The 18,421-nt window shown below is 41.4% G+C and overlaps 1 protein-coding gene across 1 annotated transcript in view; it reads right to left on the bottom strand.

Moving 5' to 3' along the window:
- Positions 1–2,539: 2,539 nt before the first annotated feature.
- Positions 2,540–18,421, bottom strand: part of LOC127386757 (unconventional myosin-X-like) — a 90,221-nt gene continuing 74,339 nt past the window's right edge. The window contains exons 32-41 of the mRNA XM_051624282.1: positions 16,548–16,742; positions 15,179–15,336; positions 13,890–14,013; positions 11,770–12,067; positions 10,341–10,548; positions 9,376–9,512; positions 8,406–8,529; positions 6,420–6,869; positions 5,474–5,665; positions 2,540–4,888 (exon numbers count right to left, since the gene is read on the bottom strand). Coding sequence (XP_051480242.1) covers positions 4,775–4,888; positions 5,474–5,665; positions 6,420–6,869; positions 8,406–8,529; positions 9,376–9,512; positions 10,341–10,548; positions 11,770–12,067; positions 13,890–14,013; positions 15,179–15,336; positions 16,548–16,742 — 2,000 coding nt within the window. The 3' untranslated portion in view covers positions 2,540–4,774. The remainder of the gene's footprint in view (positions 4,889–5,473; positions 5,666–6,419; positions 6,870–8,405; positions 8,530–9,375; positions 9,513–10,340; positions 10,549–11,769; positions 12,068–13,889; positions 14,014–15,178; positions 15,337–16,547; positions 16,743–18,421) is intronic.

The raw sequence follows: 18,421 nt of genomic DNA, 5'->3' as shown, positions 1-18,421 counted from the left end.
CTACTTTGCAGGACTAGCTCTTCTTCTGAGAGCTTAATCACAGGTCTTACCTCAGCATCGCTTCGCTCATAAAAGATGACTCTCCAGGATGTAGCTGTTCAGAGGAGGTAGGAGGAGAAGGCTACTGGTTTAAATACTGCTCTGCCCGTGGGCACACCCTGAAGAGGCACAAGAAGGCACAGGTGTTTCCTTTCACTTAGCTTGGAGCTGCAGCAGAACAACGAGGCAACAGGTAAGTTGCTTCTATGGTGTATCTGCTGTATTATTTGCCTTATAAAAACTGTTCCTAAAGCCTAGCCTGTTAAAGAAGCAGTTGAGTTTGTACTGACAGGCTGTCACTTTGTGAGTAGGAGGTGCACAGGATTTACTGGTGCTTGGTTTTACAGAAAGGCCACGTTTGGGTTGGTAACCCTGAACCATTGCAGCATTTTTGGGAAGGCCTGAGGCATCCTCTCTGCCCAGGGGAGTAGCACTTGGGGGCTGCAGGAGGCTACAGATATGTCGTTGGGTGCAGTATCTGGAGAAGATGGCCCAGCGTGTAAGCAGCGCACGTCTGGCAAGAACCAGGAATCGCCCAACATGATGCGTCTGTTCCTGCTGGTGTCCAAACCTAAACACTGCTGCAGAGTCCAGGTACGCCGAGAGAGGGAGTCCTCCCCACTGAGTTTTAAAAGGCTGTCCAGCATCCAGCTGTGCTTGAAGAGCAGCACTTAAGAGGTGGGTGAATTTTACTGGCATGAGTTCTCAGTAGTCACCTGTGTGTTGGCAGTGGCACAGGGCCAAAGTGTACATCCAGTTGTAGCATTAGGAGTCACTGGTATAGAATGTGGACAAGAGCTTAATGATTGGCAATCCACAGATTTAGGAGCTTACAGTTACAGTGGGACCTGGAATTCTTGTGTGAGAGATTTACTTAAAATGCCCTTGGGGAGCATGTTGGTTTGAAGTCACTGCACAGAGTGATGATACAACATGCAGCCTACATAGGGAAAGACTGTGTGTTTTGGAACAAGGTGTAAATAACTGAAGTTTACAATCAAACTGGCTTAATAATTGGATAGATGTGCTTGTGCTGTGGCATACCAAGGGCTGTGATTTTGTGTATAATGCATTTTTTTCATTACAGTGTAGATACTGTTTATAAATTGTACTGTTCCAAAGCCTAACAATGCTAACAAACACCTATTGGCATGAAACTGGTTCATATAAAATAGACATTAGGAGGCCAACAGGGACTGCACATCACACTGACATGGTCATAAAACAGAATTGGAATGAAGAGGGAGAATGCCATTAACTGGCTGTTGCCTTGGGTGGTTATTCACTGCAACCAGTCATAAATGAATTTGTGCATGTTGTCAGGGTCGTGCTGCACCTGCAGTCATGTGTGTTTGTTGTCATGATGTTGTCATGTTGTCCTGTCAGTGATGTACTAGATGAAGCAAGTGAAGTTTGAAATTCAAGAGTGGTAAACAAAGGAGAATGGCTAGATACCTCCTGTGTTAATCTGTGGTGACTGGGATTGGCTTCCATGTTTGTTACCAAGAAAGAATTCAGCTCCAGTTAGTGGCAGCCCAGCAGGCAGCGAGTGGGGGAGACACGCCATGTCAGTGCCTGCTCTGACTAAGAGGGACATGACTGTCAGAGGGCTTCCAGGAGAGATGTGTATGCCCAACAGCTCCTTTTGACACCTTTCTCCATCCAAACAAGTGGTAGCTGCGTGTGTGTGACTTCAGGCTTCTTAGGCAGGAATGGCATGTTTTTGAAAGAATGCAGAAGGGAACATAACAGCAAAGAAAATTCCAAGCTCAAAGAAAAATCAGGAAAGGTGATGTAAGATAATAAGGAAACTGAAGATCTCTGAACAGCTGGAGATGAAGTTTCATAGACCTATCTCCAAGGTCCTAAGGCTCTAAGAGCATCTGACCAAAGGATAGATGAGAGCATATTATGCATCACTGCTTGGTTTCTGTACCAGTGTATATAGATTACGGGAACTTTTGTCTGCTAGTTGCTGTGTTGCTAACAGCTCAGGTGTCCTCTAGCCAGATTTGCCACTTTGGTGATACATGCTTTTAGGTGACCACTATGCCCAGGTCGTGCTACTCTAAGTGAAGCACAGCTGGCAACTTATTTGAGCTGAAAGTGTTTTTCTGTCATTACTTGCTTTGGTGGTGCTGAAGAGAAGGAATGGAGCTGATCCTATAGGCTGGGCCTTTGGAGAGGATTAATTCCTTACTCTGCTTTCATCATAGTAACTGTCTCAGAACCAACCACTTGAACTGGCACAGATGATATCGCCCACTGACACAAGGTGCAACCCAGCCCCAGAGTGAGTGTCAGAAACTGGAAACAAACCTTCCCCATTGTAGTGGAAAATTATTGTCTATAATTCACCACAAATGCAAAATGTACTTTCAGGAGAAAAGGCTGTTGTGTTCTCAAACCGTTGATACCTAATTATAACTTACAAGTTCTGAGTGTTAGGTATCTGAGTAAACATCTTAACAAGAGCACACAATGTCTGTGACCAAATACAGCCTGTGCAATCCAATAATTTATTAAACTTTCATCTTGTAAAGCCAGTTACAAATTAAAAAAGACAGCAGAAGGAAATCTGTAATAGAAATGAGCAAAATTACAACAAATACTAATGGGAGTTACATTCCCAGCTGGGTTCAAGCTGCCTGCAGCAACCCAAGAGCCAGAACACAGAGCTAGTGCAGAGTTAGGACAGGGATCATCAAGGCTGTTCTGATACATACAGAGATGCAGTCAGTGTACTGACCAATAACAACTTGCTGCTTCTCAGTTTGCCTTTGCATTCCTGTTCTCTCTCACTTGTGACCTGCTCAGCTTTTTATTCTTTGTGACAAAAACAGGGTGGTTGTAGAATCCTTCGGTAAAGCTATTTAAGGCAAAACTCCAGTTGAATCTATGATACACAGTAGTGGCTACTCTCTTAGGCTGCTTATGTGGCAAGTGCACAGAGTGTTTGCACATGCTGCAGTGCAGTGGAAATGAGAGAAAAGCACAGATTATGTACAGTGTTTTTTCTTGTACTGTCAACCTCTAAACTACAGTGTTCTGCAACACAGTATTAGTGTCATGGCACAACTTGACAATGAACCGGAACTGAACCTGTTGCATACTGACTCCTAGTTTTCTTCCCTATGAAATTTCTATTATTTTGCAGCTCACAGGCCATAGCTGCCACTTCTTCAGAAGTGAAAACATCCAATGTTACACCTGGAACAAGGCCCACATTACATATAGCTTGTCAGTTTCATTAAGCAACTGAATAGGCTTTTGTACTCTGGGTTCCCAAGACTAGACAAGGGTCACAGAAAATGGCTAGCCACTAGGTTTCTGATTGCTAATGCAACCAATTTATGGTGTGCCTGATAGTAAATATTGTTCTAGACAATGAAATCGAGTTTATGAAGTCAAGAGACTGAAGATGACTGTCATCTTTCACTAAGAAGAAAAAAAATTATTCTTCTTCAATTTGCAAGTAGCTATAAAAGCCTCTAAGAAGCTAGAAGAACATCCAAGTTGTTTTGGCAAAACTGCATTGTTTTCAGATTTTGCTGATGACTAGGGACCTAGGGGAGAGAGGAAGGGGATTTGGGGATTCAGTGATGGGAACAGTTCCAACTAGAATTTGGAGGATGAAGAGTTTGGCATCTGCTTACAGTAGTACAGAGGAAGTGAAATTCTTGCCTATGACCATTTATCTAGGCACTCAGTAGGAAACAGCTCACTTAAAACTGAAGTTCAGGGACCCCCAGTCATCCTAAAATCCCATATAGACAGAAGAACTTAATGCAGGCAGGCTGCTCCCCATAAAAACCCCTGACCTCCATCTAACACCTGGAGTTTGAGAGGAATGGCTCTTCTGGCAATGCAACTTAATCAATCTCATCTGCTGGGCTGTATAGGTGAAAGGCAGTCATTAATTTTTAGGCAACAGGTGCTGCTTGGAATGTACCCAAAATGGCACCTGATTATCTATTTCAGTGGTGCCAAAGATATTCCGTCCCAAAGATTTTCTCCAATGTCGAAGTATTTAGAATTTTAACTGAAACTGCTGCTTTTTACAGTCACGTACCTGTGAACTTCTATTGGAAGGTAAAGAATCACCTCACATGGTTTTCTTTGTTGTTTAATGCTCTCTCATGTAGGGTTTGACCTCTTAGTTGGACCACTTGGCTTCAATTATACAAAGGCATTTTCTTTTAAGACCAGATCAGATCATTAGTATATCCTGAAAAAAAATCCAGTGACTTACATTTTAGAGCCACTTGCAAAATAAATAATAAACAAATACTCTTTTTAGAAGACCATGCTGTGATCTCATGATCCTAGATGTTTGCATGTTGAAAATTGCTAAGGAAGCTTAAGTTTGTCTCCTGTAGTGCAGAAATTATTCCTGTGATTTTTTTCTGCCATTATGACAGGTAATGGTGAAAGCAGCAGAGAGGACAGGCAGAAGGAGGATGCTTCCAACATTGCTTCTTCAAGGTACTTTGTTCATCAAATGAGCAAGGGGAAAACAAAGTTTTGGGCCATTGCCATTTAACACCAGTTGTTGCTGTTTAGTGTCTTTGGGCAGAGGTGCAAATCCTATAGTGCTGTAGATGACACTGCAGTTTTTAAATACAGTAGTCAGTCAAGTGGAGTTCTTAAAAAATATCTTTGCTACACTTGTGCTGGCACGTTGCAAATACCAATCATTAAACAATGGCCTCTATCTCGTGGCAGTTCATTCATATCACCTAGTCCAGATGCTTGCATGACTGTCCACACTGGTGGCTGATTTGACACTGCAGCGTTTCTTCACAATCATGTTGATGTATGCTTTCATGATCTTTATTATCTCACCCACCTAGAGGGAGAACACAGTAACAGAGGGTAAGCACATTAAAAACCCGATTTCATTCAGGCATACAAGACATTTTGCAGGAAAAGATTCCCCTTGTCCAAAGTTATGGGACTATAAATTTTGAATGTCATACTAAATGTGCACGTAACAGGTAAAGAATGCTTGACAGGTTTGTGCTCTGTTGTAGCAACACGTAAAGAGCTTGTAGCTCAAAAAAAGCAACTTCAATGCTACTAAACTTTTTTTTTTCCTTTGGAAGTTTGTGAACTCCTCATTCCTACACTGGAAGAAAATAAAAAAAAAATAGCACACCCTTGAGCACCCAAAATTTGAAATTCCCAGTGCATTGGAAGACCATTCAACCTCCTTCCCTTTCTAACCAGCAACTGTTACTTTTCCTGTTCATCCCTGTATTTAAGAAGAGGCTCAGTGGCACTTTTGGGTTAAGCACCCTTAATCTTTTTCCTTGGCTGTCCCATCTGCTCAGCAGGAGCTCTCACATATAAACTTGTCTAGTCCATGGAAATTAGAGCTTTATTGAAGTGCTAGTAAAACTGCATATAGAAGAAGTCTTGTGTTTTCGTGTACCTGGGATGTTTCAAAGAACATTTCTCTCTCATCCACTGTAATTTTGAAGGTGTTAGGCTGTGGTGCTCCAAAGAAAACAATGTGTTCATACTGAAAAGTTTCTAGTGGTTTAGGATCCCCTCGTTTGTAGATGGACACATTCTCTGTGCTGACTCCAAGCCAAAGATCATTTGGAAATCCACCCTCTTTGCACTGCAGGAAGAGAAATATGAGTTTTTGTGTTAATGCAGTGGAGGATCAAACCATCTTTGATTCAAGAAAAGCCCTCCATTTCTGGCTCCTACAGGGTATTTCAACTCTTCACCCCAATAGAACATCTGCAGAAGGAATCTTGTAAGCACTCCTGCTGCAAAGATTTGGAAGTGACATTGCTGTGAGTCAAATTCGAGTTCGGTAATAAATAATTGTAACACCTAACAGTTCTCATCAGGTTTTAAAGTGATTTAGGAAGTCAATATTCCACTTATTGTTTAATAGATAATACAGGGAGTGCAAGCAACTTCCCATGGTAGTCTACGTAGGCAGCAACAGAACTGATAAAACTGGAACTGTGGATTCCTGCTCTAGCAGGCAAAGCACAGTGGTCTGAGTGGTTTCTTTTGCACTGCTACCAAACAGGATTGTACTTTTTGTTGTTGGGGACAACAGAGCTTTATCTTACTTTCATTTCCACTCACTACAATCAGAAAAGCCGAGAAAAAAATCCAAAAATCCTATTGCTCTTCTAATGAAGTGGGAATCCATCATCTCCCTCCAGTTACTGGGACAGACCATTTTGTTTGCTCTGTGCTCTCTGCATAACACCTCCTTAGGTACGGAGAACTGCAGGCAGCCAGTTCCTGAAATTCCCTTCTGTTACTGGGCAATATAATACACACAGCTTTTTCTGTTCTCCAGACTGACACTTGTCCTTGGCAGTATCTACATGAGTTCATACGCTGCTTACCTCAACATCAAAGAGGGTTGACCCATAACCCGGCCACTCCTTTACAATGGACATGTATTTCACCATGGCCTGATGCTGAGAGAGTCCCTGCAGCTTGGTCCATTTCTGTGCTATGCTTGCCCGAGCAGCTGAAAGCTCTTCCTTCACCCACATCTCCATCATCTGCTCCTCTTCTACCTTCTGCTTCTTTACAGAGCCTGTCTTGAAGCTACGTTTCAACGTCCCTTCAAGGAAGCTGGTCCGTCTCCTCTCCAGAGTGTGACTGGTAGTGCCACTGCTCTTTGTTGACTGCAGTATTTTGGATTTCAGTCTGTTAACTGGGTAGATTCCATCCAGGGTCCAACTTATTTTAGAATAATTTCCATGCAGGTACTGCAGCCGCAGAGCTGCTAAGCGTTGCAGAGTGTCCTCTGGCGCAGGAAAATGACCATCTATGAGGCTTTCGTGAGCCTACAAACAAATAAAAAGTCCCCCAACTCATTAGAAAGCAGAAGCACACTTTAGTCACAGCTGGGTCCAAGTACAGATTCCTATGGCATCTGCCCATCCCAGCAGGAAAGTCAACCCCAGCAGAAAAGACATAATTCAGGAGGTCAGAGAAGACATTACAATAGGGAAGTCCAAGTCTGGTCGATGTGATAGGAACACCTCTTTCTGCAAGTGTGGACAGGACAGAGATCTCTGAGGGGCCCTATCCTGTAGTGAAAGTCTTACAATGAGGACTTCTTAGGTCTGGAACACATGGGAGAGACTGCAGTTGAGGCAATTTGTTTTGTGCTGTGCCAGCTACAGCTCCTATGGGGAGATTAATTATTCAGCACCAGAGAGTTAGATGTAATAAACTCAAGACTCTCAGTCTTGTTGCACACCAGCATGTCCCACCTCCTCCTCTTTCATCTGTTATCTGCCCCAATCTTATTGCTTCCCTTTCTCTGTTTTTTTGTAAAAATTATTTTGGGGGGGTTTTGCTACATCCAATGTCTGGACTACACCTCCTCTCCTACTGTTACTTCTCTACCACCACTCCCTGCTAGAGAAAGCTGACTGAAAGCCTTGTCAGCAACGACTTTGGTACAATTGAGTTTCCCAAGAATACCTCAATGTCTTGTTCCTGTCTGTTTCCTAGACATTCCATAGCTAACAATAATTAATCTTCATTTTGAGAAAGCCCTCTCAGGGAACCATTGTCTGTATATGCCATCCATTTGACAGCCAGTGAATTTCAGTCTTCAGAACACTGACCCCCTTTAACACATGTTAATTAATTTTCAACAGCTAAAATTTTCTTCAGCAAGCTCAAATTGTTCGTTAGAAGTAAGAGAGATGGGACAAATCACAAAGCTAGGTACTCCAGTCAGCTCAGTTATGCATCCCTAATTACAAGGTTATTTCACAGCAGTGTGATCTCTGGTCTAGCCAGCACCATTGCATGGAGTAGAGTGACATAAAAAAAGACTACATGGCAGATAAATATTATCAATTACTTTCTCTTTTCCTTTTTCTCTAATACTCTTCTAGTACCTCTTTGTTAATCAAAAGAAACTGCCCAAAATATGGGGTTTTAGTCAATTCCCGTAACACCTCAAGCCTATGCTTTTCTTATAAGCTGATTCACAGATAGCAAGATTTTCCAGTTTTCTTTACACCTGTGTTCTGCAAGCAGCTAATTTTAATGATTCCTCTTAAATCATTATCCAAATTTCTGTATCTTTTATACAAGATAAATTTTAAAAGTATTTCATTGTTATTCGTCTTCCATTTTTTTAAGCTTTTGTTCATTTTTCTTGCTTTTGTTCTAATACTCCTATTCCATAGAGAACTTCACAGTGTATCTGCTTGGTAGATTCCAGGCAAAAATCGAACACAGTCAATTCTTCTGTTCAAACCAGCATTCCTACTTCTACTACTAAGGTAATCCAGTTTTCTGTACAGTCCTGTGTGCTTCTGCCACCCTGTAAACCAGTCGCTCTCCCAGAGCCAGCTTACCTGCTCAAACATGAAGGCAAACTCCACTCCATCTTTGGGAACGTTCTCTATATCCAAGAAGCAATAAAGCTTAAAATACAGCTGCCACTGTCCTTCCTCCTCTTCTTCTTCAGAGCCAGCAAGTCTGTAAGATAGGAAAGAGAATGAGAGGGGGAAAAAACAGTAACCAGAAGCACAATGGTACTGGGACGTTAAAAGTGCAGCTCACAGTATGAAGATACCCCTGGATTTCTGCAACAGGGCATACAGAGCAACCTAATTTACCAGGATAATCTCAGGGCATGAGGCTTTTCTGGTGACTTCCATTTTTTCCTCTGAGTCACATGAAATTTTGATTCAGCGGGACTCAAAGTTCTCATCAGATATACTTGATCAAAAAATCAGATCAACAGTTCTAGATAAATGCAAGAACTGGGAGCAGGACACAAAGTATTCCCCATTTTCAAGACTGTTTCCATGTAATCTTGTGACTCTGAAAAGCATCAGCCTTGCCATCATTTTGAACAACTTTATTTTTGTCTTCAATAAAAGAGACTCTTCTTTCATAATTTTTTACTTTCTTTGTGTGTCTGGCCATAAAATCACAGTCCACAATAAATAATTAGAACTGCATTTCCATGCCCAAACCTTTGCTCTCTCTTCTGATAAAGCTATTATGATGTAAATCGACAAGATCATTTTGAGACTTAAGCAAACCTTCACTGAGCTCTGCTAGTACATCATGAGTGTTTGGTAAAGGCACCACTGACTTTGTCCTGACCAGCCTGATAAAGAATGCCCCTTTGTCACTGAAATAGATGTTAACATGGTTTTCCACACACTGAGAAAGAGCACTTGAACCTCACCAAAGAGAAGTTCAAACCAAAGTGAACAGCTGAAACACCAAGGCTGCTTTGGATAAAACTACCTGACACTTAAACTGGTGTTACATCCAACTAGGAGTTAAAGATTTTATGAAACATCCTTCTACCTTTCAAACTTGGCCAAGATATCAGCCACAATTACTCGACTCTCAACAGCACGGTCCACCTGCTGATTGTGTTCAAAGAGTGCAAACATGTTACGGCTGTCCTCCATTGCCAGACCTCGGATCAGCTTTTCAACCACCTGCAACGCCAGAGACAGATCACAGAGTAGCTATTAAAACACAGACTTTCACAATGAAGAATCAGTACCTCCTCAGGACACCCATAATTTCTTATACCTCCACTACATTTCTCCCTTGGTTATCTCTTTTCAGATTAAAGAATTCTAACCTTAAAAGATCACTTCCTGCAAGGAAGACATTACTTATATTTTATGATCCTCGCTCTTCTTCTCTGAAGCTTTTCAATCTCCACTACCCTTTTGGAGATGGGGCAGTTAGAACTCTGCACAAGATGGAGGAACAGAATGGATTCATATGTCATGGTGCTATTAGCAGTTCCCCTAGTAACAATTCCCCTCCTCACTACTATTTTTACTCCTGTTTAGCACTACTGTTTCCACAAACATGCTTACTACAACCTGCAGTCTTGCTTCTGACCTGCTATCCATTAAGTTACAGGTAGAATATTACTTCCAGAGGGATTACATTATTAACTGGAATTTCAACTTGCCCAGAGAACTCTGTTTAGCAAGTCTTCAGACTTTCCAGTGGGCGGAACACCAAAAGTGTTTTGATTTTGCAACACAATTGTTAAGTGATATTCTACAACCCAGGCATAGGACTTGTATAATTCTGAACCCATAGAGTAAGTTGAGCTTTCTCTCAAGACTTAGAGATAGACAGATAGATAGATAGATAGATAGATAGATAGATAGATAGATAGATAGATCTAAAAAATTGTAATTAAGAGAAATTGGAAAAGAATGGGAAAAAGGAGTCCCTTCAACAGACCCCGTGCCAAGAGACAGAGGTGTGCTTGCAAATGGTTAATGCAACTAATCTCTTACCTCTCCAGCACTTGTGTGGGAATTGATGGTTATTTTACAGGAGCCACCACCATGGCAGTACACTGTTGTGGTCATTTCTTCACGGGTAAGAAGAGCCTGTATTTCCTCTTGGGAGGGCACAAACTCCCTTGTCTTTGTTCTCTTCAGGGAATCACTTATGAATTGCGCGTATCTGTCTATTTCTGAGCCTGGAAAGAGGTCTTTTACCCTAATTGTAGTGAGAAGCAAAACCAAAACAAACCCACATTACACAGAGAACCAGAAAGCACACACATTAGAATATAACTTGGACTACTTTATGTAGGGATAGAGATGTCAAGAGTAACCACAGAAATAATGAGCCTGCTCATTTCCTAAACCATACAACCTGCTTTTACTAGACAGTCTGAAGTCACTTCAGTGGCATTTCTCAGCAATGTTTGAAACAAGCAGTTCAGACTTTCAGGAGTTTAGTACCAGCTGATGATAGCAGGACTTACTATCTCAATTTAGAAAATTGAGACTAAAATCTATGAAATCAAATGTTAACTTTTTTCATTCATTCTTAAGTGAGTTTTAATTTGCTGGCTGTGCTTGAGACACTTTTATAATGTTTTTCAGAATCAAGAAGGTAGAAAATAGATGTTTATGTGTGGTTCTCCTCCTTCCAGGGCCAACAGTTCTATGTATAACATGATCTGCAACTCCAGTGACAAAACCATGAAATGGCAAAATGGAGTATTCCTCAGCACCTCTTAGAACCAGGCCTTGGATGTAGTTATTTGGTGTACTGGCATAAATTTCACCTCATTACTGCCTAGCTTGGAAGGACTTAAATTGGTTTTATTTATCTTTCTCATAATTAATAAAGAGTGAGATTACAAGGCTGCAGCTCAGCCCTGATGCAGACTGCTTTGGAAAGCTGCATTAGATCCTGAACATGAATTGGAAATGTAAATTATTTAGTTCATGAAAATTGGAGGTTAAAGCAGATTAGAGATAAAAAATGTAAGCATTATGTGCTTAGTTAAACAAACAAATATTGAAAAATTACAAATTGGAATTACAGTATATCTACTACTCCACAGTACACATTCTGACTGTGGCAACTGCAGGGTAATACATATTTCAATTAATATGAAAGTGCAGTCCTCACCTTTCCTGCAAGTTAAGCATGTTTCTAGGGGAATTAGTAAAAGCAGGAGACAGGCTGTAAATCCACTTTTAACACAGTTTCACAGCATTCTGTTTGGGTAGCCTTAACTTTCCACATCCTTTCAATGCAACAGATGGATGGCAAGGGGGGAGTTTGAATACAACAGGACAAGTGGTAGCAAGAATTGTGCATGAAGGCTGCGATACCACAGGAGAAGGGCAAGAGAGAAAATTACAACAGGCAGTGGAAGATAAGCAGAGGGAAAGGAAACAGGCAAACAAAAAGGATGTTTACCTTCTAAGGTGGAACTTGAGGTAGCGCAGGATCCCTCGACTGGGCAGGAAAGTGCAGCTCATGCATGACATCAGCTGCCAGTGGTGCAGGTTCCCAGCACTGTTGGGATGTGGCATGTGATTTGTTTGTTTGATGAGCTGGCAGTAGACTTCATCACGAAGGGGCTTTAAATCATGGCAGGTCTGTAGAATGCCTTGGATAATAGGTATGGGGTCAGACACTGTCTCAATTTCCTGAAGGGAGTTAAAGATCTTCACCGCTTCATCCTGTAAGCTGCTGTAACCCTTCTCTTGTTGCACTGAGAAATGATCACAAAAGTGACAAGAGGTGAGACTTTCCCTCATTTTCTACCGGCCCAGCAACACAACAAGCAACTGTACTAGTCTGTCACAGAAAAAACAGCAACCTGAGCATTAGCTCTCATCTCCTGAACTTAAACTCAAAATTAATACATGCTTCACCTTTAAATGTGCAAATACAGCTTTAATTAGTATTTGCCAACATCTAACTTGTCCCCACGGCAAACCCATTTTTTGAGATACTGTGCAGAAAAGCACAGTGATGTTTTTAAGGGAAACTAGCACTGAAATCTAGCATAAGCTTCTGTGCCTATAGATGAGGTGCCAAGAGACAGCTTTTTGCACCACATCTGTGGGCACAGGTGAAGGGGAGGCAGAAAGTCATCTCTCTGTAAATTGCCTCCTCAACTGAGCAGCTATAAAGCAGAGGGTCACTAATGCAGTTAAGGCTTTAAATCCTTAAATGCCTGCATGCAGACATGGAAGCCTGGCTTATGTACTTCATTGTGCCTGTATTAGCTTTGACCCCTGAGCCAACACAGAATTTTGCCAAACTGCTGTACCACAGATGAAGCTTTTACCTATTGTAAAATGCCTATGCCAACATCAGTTACATTTTTTAAGCACCTAAATGCCTGCTTTGCATAGCTCAGAAGTATGTGATACTCCCATGCTGCTGCAGGTTGCATTCTTCTTTGCACATCTCTGGGGGTGTAGGCCCTTCTGAATCTCTGACAGCTGTTGCTTCCCCAGTGGCCATGCATTAGTTGTATAATACAAATACACAGCCCTGTAGCAATACACAGTGTAAATACTTGCTCTGTAATTTTTCTGTATTTCAGAATTTTTCTGTGCTTTTATTCTGCCACTTTTTGAAGCTGAAGAGTCCTGCTCTGTTTACTCTCTTAATTGTAGGCAATTATTTCTATGCCTTTGATGATCTTTGGGTAGGTTTTTCCTTCTCCTGTATCCTTATTAAGATGTTGAAGGCCAAATTGCATCCTGTATTCAAGATGCAGATGTGTGATACATCAATACAGCAACACAAAAACTTTCCTTTTCTAAGCTTTCCAAACCTTGCATTAGCTGTTTTGTTTCCATGCTCAGCACGAGAGTTCACATTTTCATAAAGTTATGTACATTTGTGTTCACTTTTTCTATGCAGAACTAGATCCCTCAGCCTCATTCACTGCCTATGTGGCAGACTGTTTTTCCCAAATGCATTGCTTTGCTTATCCAGATTGAAATTGATTTCTGAGAAGATTTTGTGGCCCAGTCACTCTGCATTAGAGATTCTCCTATAGGTGCCCAGCAGCAACTTTCAGCTTTAGTATGCCAAATAATCTGGAACCACCAGCAAATTACTTCAGTTTCCCAGTGGCCTATCAAACAGCCTAGCTCTTTCATGTTCCTGAGGCCTCTGAAGAAAGGGCTAATTTAGGGGTTTTTTTGTTTGTTTTACAGCAGCTTTCGTATGAATACTATTCCACTGTCATTTGCATGATGCGCTTGTTGTAGGATTTGCACTGAAGCCATTCGCAATTCAGTTGTAGCCCAAGGATGAGAGGCTGCACGTCCCCTGGATGGATGATAAACTATCTGCCCCCCACTCACAGTGTTCCTAAGATACAAGGTAGCAGACACAGAGTTCATTCCAGGTAGGGGAAGGGACTGCTCACTCTCTCTGAACACTGTGTTCTACTTTATGCCAAATGGACTTCACCTGCATAGACAGAGCTTACAGACCACTTCTGTGGTGCTCAGGCTCCACACTGATCCTCAAAATGTGAGCAGATTCAGTCACATGGGTAAAATACTTACAGTTGACACTAACATCTCCATATGGTAGTGGGAGCAATGGGGAATGCAAAGGGTGCTGGGTATATCGCAGGATTGGGTTCCTCCTGTACGTCTGTTCCACTACTTCAAAGTTTGTGCTGTTTTCCTGGAATAAAAAAAAAAAAAAAAAAGGCAAGATGTCCTTTCAGGTTCAAGCACAACCAACTTTATGTTTCTGGAGGTCCATAGAAGTACTAGGTGACCAAAGCATAATTCACATATGAAAATTACTCTTTACATTATTTCTGAAAATTGAATATAAGAATAGCCATACTGGGTCATACCAAAGGTTACCAAGAACAGGATCTTGACTTCTAATGTGGTTTGTGGCTGATACCTAATGCAGGCATGTCCTAAGTATTTTTGGCATGACTCCTCCCCAGCATATCCTTCAAACTTTCAACAGTAAATGGTTAATGGACTTTCTGACCATAGATCCGCCATGTTTAGTATGTAGTAATGAGCCTGTTCTCCTTGAATCTGTCTGGTTGTACATGTCTACCTGTCTTTATAGAACAGACAACCAAAAATCACATGGTATTCAAAATCTGGGCCTATCACTATCATACACACTGGCACCCCATTCTCCCACATTTTGTCCTATATTCCTTCCCTAACAATACTGTTTGTTCCATTTTTCCTTGAACCCTGAGCTGAACTTTTCCAAGATTCTCCACAAACACAACCAGCTTTCTTCCTGAATAGCTGCTACCTAATTGCATCTAGTTTAGAACTCACAACAATGTAATGTTTACACACATATTTCTTCTGTAACATGCGTTAGTCTGTCTTCTAATATGATTCTGAATTTATTTCACCAGGGTTTTTGTAAAGAAACTTTCAAAAATTACTCCTGCTACAGTGGCACAGTGGCTTTTTTAAAGGATATTTTCTTTCCACCGTTTACTTCACTATTTAACCACACAAGCCTAAAGCACAAAGAGGACTTTAGAGTACAGCAAAGTCACATGGCTTGTAGGAATGGAAATTTTTGTACTTGTGTCCAGAGGATGCTTAGGAAAAGGAAAGGATGCAACAGTGATTTGCAAATGCTTAATCATGTAATCCTGCACATGATTTGTAATTACACAGAAGTTGTAGCCTAAACTTACACACATCAGTTAACATGCTAGTTCAAACTAAATTTCACATCAAGATTTGATTATTTAGATTTCTACGGAATAGTTAATTTTTCTTTTTTTTTTTCTTTTTTTTTTTCCTCCACTAAGACAGCAACTCGATTTCTTGGGAATTCACAGGATGCCACCTACCCTGATGTCACGAATGAGCTGCTGTGTAGGTGTTTCTATGGGAACCTTGCTGTCGATGACACCCTGAATGGCAGAGGCCCAGCGCATGGCTTCATTCAGCAGCTTGGTGTACAGCCTGTAGGAGTGCTTTCGCCCATGGACAATGATGTTCCAGTAGCCTGTGGAGACGTAAAAGCTGAACATGAAACTTCCTTTTTTGTTATCTTCTCTTTTTGTCTGTAGCACGTGGCTGAGGAAAACTTGCTGCTTTGATAGCAGCATATGGTGCGTTTGGTTAAAATTGATGTCCTCCTTTCCCAGAACCTACTTATCAGCAGGATGGTCTCAATCTAGGTTGTCTCACAAAGACAGCTGTCCAAGATACAAGTATCTCACAGCATTAATGTGAATACCTCCCCACCAACCAGGCAGCTGACTTTCATTTACAGGGCTACACTGTGGTATTAATTACTCGGAAAATGACCAGTCTACACTGGTCCCAGTCACGTTGCCAAATCAATTCTTGTAACTTTAAAACACAATATATTTGACATAAACTGAGAACAGGTCAAGATTATGACAATTCATTCTGATAAGGTTACCTGAGACATCCATTGAGATAAAAGAAGTGGAGAATTTCTTGTGAATGAGCAGAATAAATTTCCCCTCATCTGTCTTTACTACAAGCTTCCAGCTTTCTTCCATCCCTTTTTTTAAATATCCCAAGTAACTCCAGTATTCAAATGGCCAGTATTTCACATCTTGTTCTAAGCTTCATTGTCGTTACCAACAGGATTCACCCCTCACCTTTTAATCCTAGTTCTATCCCAAACTCATTAAGTAAGCAATGGAGGATCATGCCACATCCTGCCTTCCCAGAACTGTGTCATGCTGAAGAGAAAACCAGCTTAGGCCCTTGTCATATTTTGGTTCTAACAAGTTTAGTGATGCTACAAAAAACACTTACAGTGCTTGCCATTGCTGTTAGGTAAGAGAGTAACATTGACAAATGCAGGTTATTCTACAAAGTGACAGTTATTTATGGAGCCGTACTGATAATTACCATGTTAATTAGTATTTACATTTCAACTTTAAGAACTCAACCCTTTCCCAAATTTAGGAAACACTTAAACAGTCACCCTACTCAGTGAAAAAACATCAACACTGTGCATCTGTGGTGGTTGTGAGGGAATTAGCGTCCCTGGCACACTGTTCTCTGGCCCTCTGCAAGTCTCTGACTGTTTCTGTGGGGAAAGATGTTTGCAGTCAGAGTCTTAGATGACATCAAGACCACCTCTAAACATGACACCCCATTACATTCCTGCACCATCCCCTCTTCAGGCAACTGCCCACATAGACAGTCTGCTCATTACCACTTGCCTCCCCCTACCTGTGTCTTTGAAGACCCTCTCATCCGGCTGCACCACAGAGCAGAGGCTGTTAAGCACCAGGGTGCCAAGTTTGGCAGCTGTACGCTCAGATGACTTGTAGTAATCAAGGGCAGTGTTTGTCAGAACAAACCAGCGTTTCTTCATCTTCAGAGAGGACATCTTGTTGCTGCTCTGAACCTCTTTATGAAGCCAGCCTAGCAGAAGAAAACAAACTTGTCAGTGGTTTCAGCACTACAGCAATCCTGTCTCTTGCCTGGTGGCTCTCTAGTTCTGGGACCACAGCTCCACCTCTCTGGAAAAGGCCCATTCTGAGACCTACCAGCTCTGCTTTACTGGCTGTAGCAGTATCCTGCACAGTCACTGTACGAGATTGGCCCAGATTTTCCGCAAAGATGTTATATCCTTCAGCCCTTCAGCCTTTTTATCAATGATCTGTGGTTGAGTTTGCCATTGTCATGAGGGTATCCTCTATTCAGGATGCTTCCCTCAGAAATCACAAATATCTGAATAAGTAATTTACAATTCATCCTTCTGAAGTGATGCCAAATGCCTATCCAAACCTTGACGGAAGAGGCTTGGTGATACATGTCTCCTAGTAGAGAGGTCTTTAAGCATTACATGCATCTCTTCCTCTTATGTTCAGGAAAAATATTTTCTCTCTCATTTTAGAGTACTCACAAAAAAAAGAAAAAAGAAAATTCAATACTATATATAAAAAAGACAATCTGTGTTGCTAAAGCTGTCAAAAAGACAATTTTGTATAAAAAGCTGTAAAAATCAGTGTCCCCCCACAAGGCAAAAAGCTCAAAGAATGGGGGAATGAGCCCAGAGGTTCCATACGAAGAAAAGATAGACGGATCTTCCCGAATATATGCCTTTGTGGCTGTACCACTGTCACACAGCTATCTCAGTGACAATACAGAGCCTACATTGACTTGAAAACCTGGAGTGTTTTCTTCTTCTTTAACAAACGGACATCATGAGATAAAAGGAACTGTTGCCTCACAAGTATATTGAATTTAAGGTTGTCTGATAGTGCTTTATATCACTCAATCTCCTTGTAATGTTTAAGACTAGGATGGAAGGCTTATTCTACTTTTTGGTGACTCTTTTCTTCCTGTCCTCCTGCCTTGCCATGACCACACTTAAGATTTTTATTCCCTCATAGATGCTTTCTGGAAGACATAAGGCAATTTGCTCACACACTTGCTTTCCACAGATTGGATGAGGAATGTCTCACACATCTAAGACCATATGATGAGCTGAAAGTACCAAGAAAATTTTAAAATATTTGAGACAAATGGAGGAGTATTTTGTAATATGTGTGTGATCACTATTCATGCATCAGCTCCTCCAACTCCAACTAGGCACTAACCAGAGACATAATTTACATCTTTTGCTCAGCCTCAGAGAATTATTCTCACCTCACTATGTCTACCATAATCAGGTTAATTTGTTTAGCTGAGGACAGCAGCAATCCCACAAAGCTCTCTCTCTCTCTGTCCCTCTCTACATGACAGGTGTCAGAAGGACCAGAGCTTTCTGAAAACAAAAGCTGCAGTGTCATGTTATAGTCAGTTTAAGCCAGCTGCTCCTAAACAGCAGCCATGCTCCCTCCTATTCCCTGATGGCATTTGCTGGACATGATGAAAAAGGCTATGGAACTAACATGAGGAAAACAAACATATAAAGAAGTACTTATTTTTTTCCAGCTTCAACTTTCTGAATCCACCTGTTAGGGATGAGCCAGCACTAGCACAACGCAGGAAGTGGACAGAAGGTGGAGAGGGACAGAGAACGATTTTTTGGGGGGAGCAGCTAAACCCTAGGTTGGATTAGCTACAATCAAACCTTACTTTCAGATGACAAATCA

The sequence above is a fragment of the Apus apus genome, chromosome 6 (genome assembly GCF_020740795.1).
Source record: "Apus apus isolate bApuApu2 chromosome 6, bApuApu2.pri.cur, whole genome shotgun sequence".
NCBI lineage: Eukaryota > Metazoa > Chordata > Aves > Apodiformes > Apodidae > Apus > Apus apus.
The sequence above is the reverse complement of the archived record's forward strand: the minus strand, read 5'-3'. Positions and strand labels throughout refer to the sequence as shown.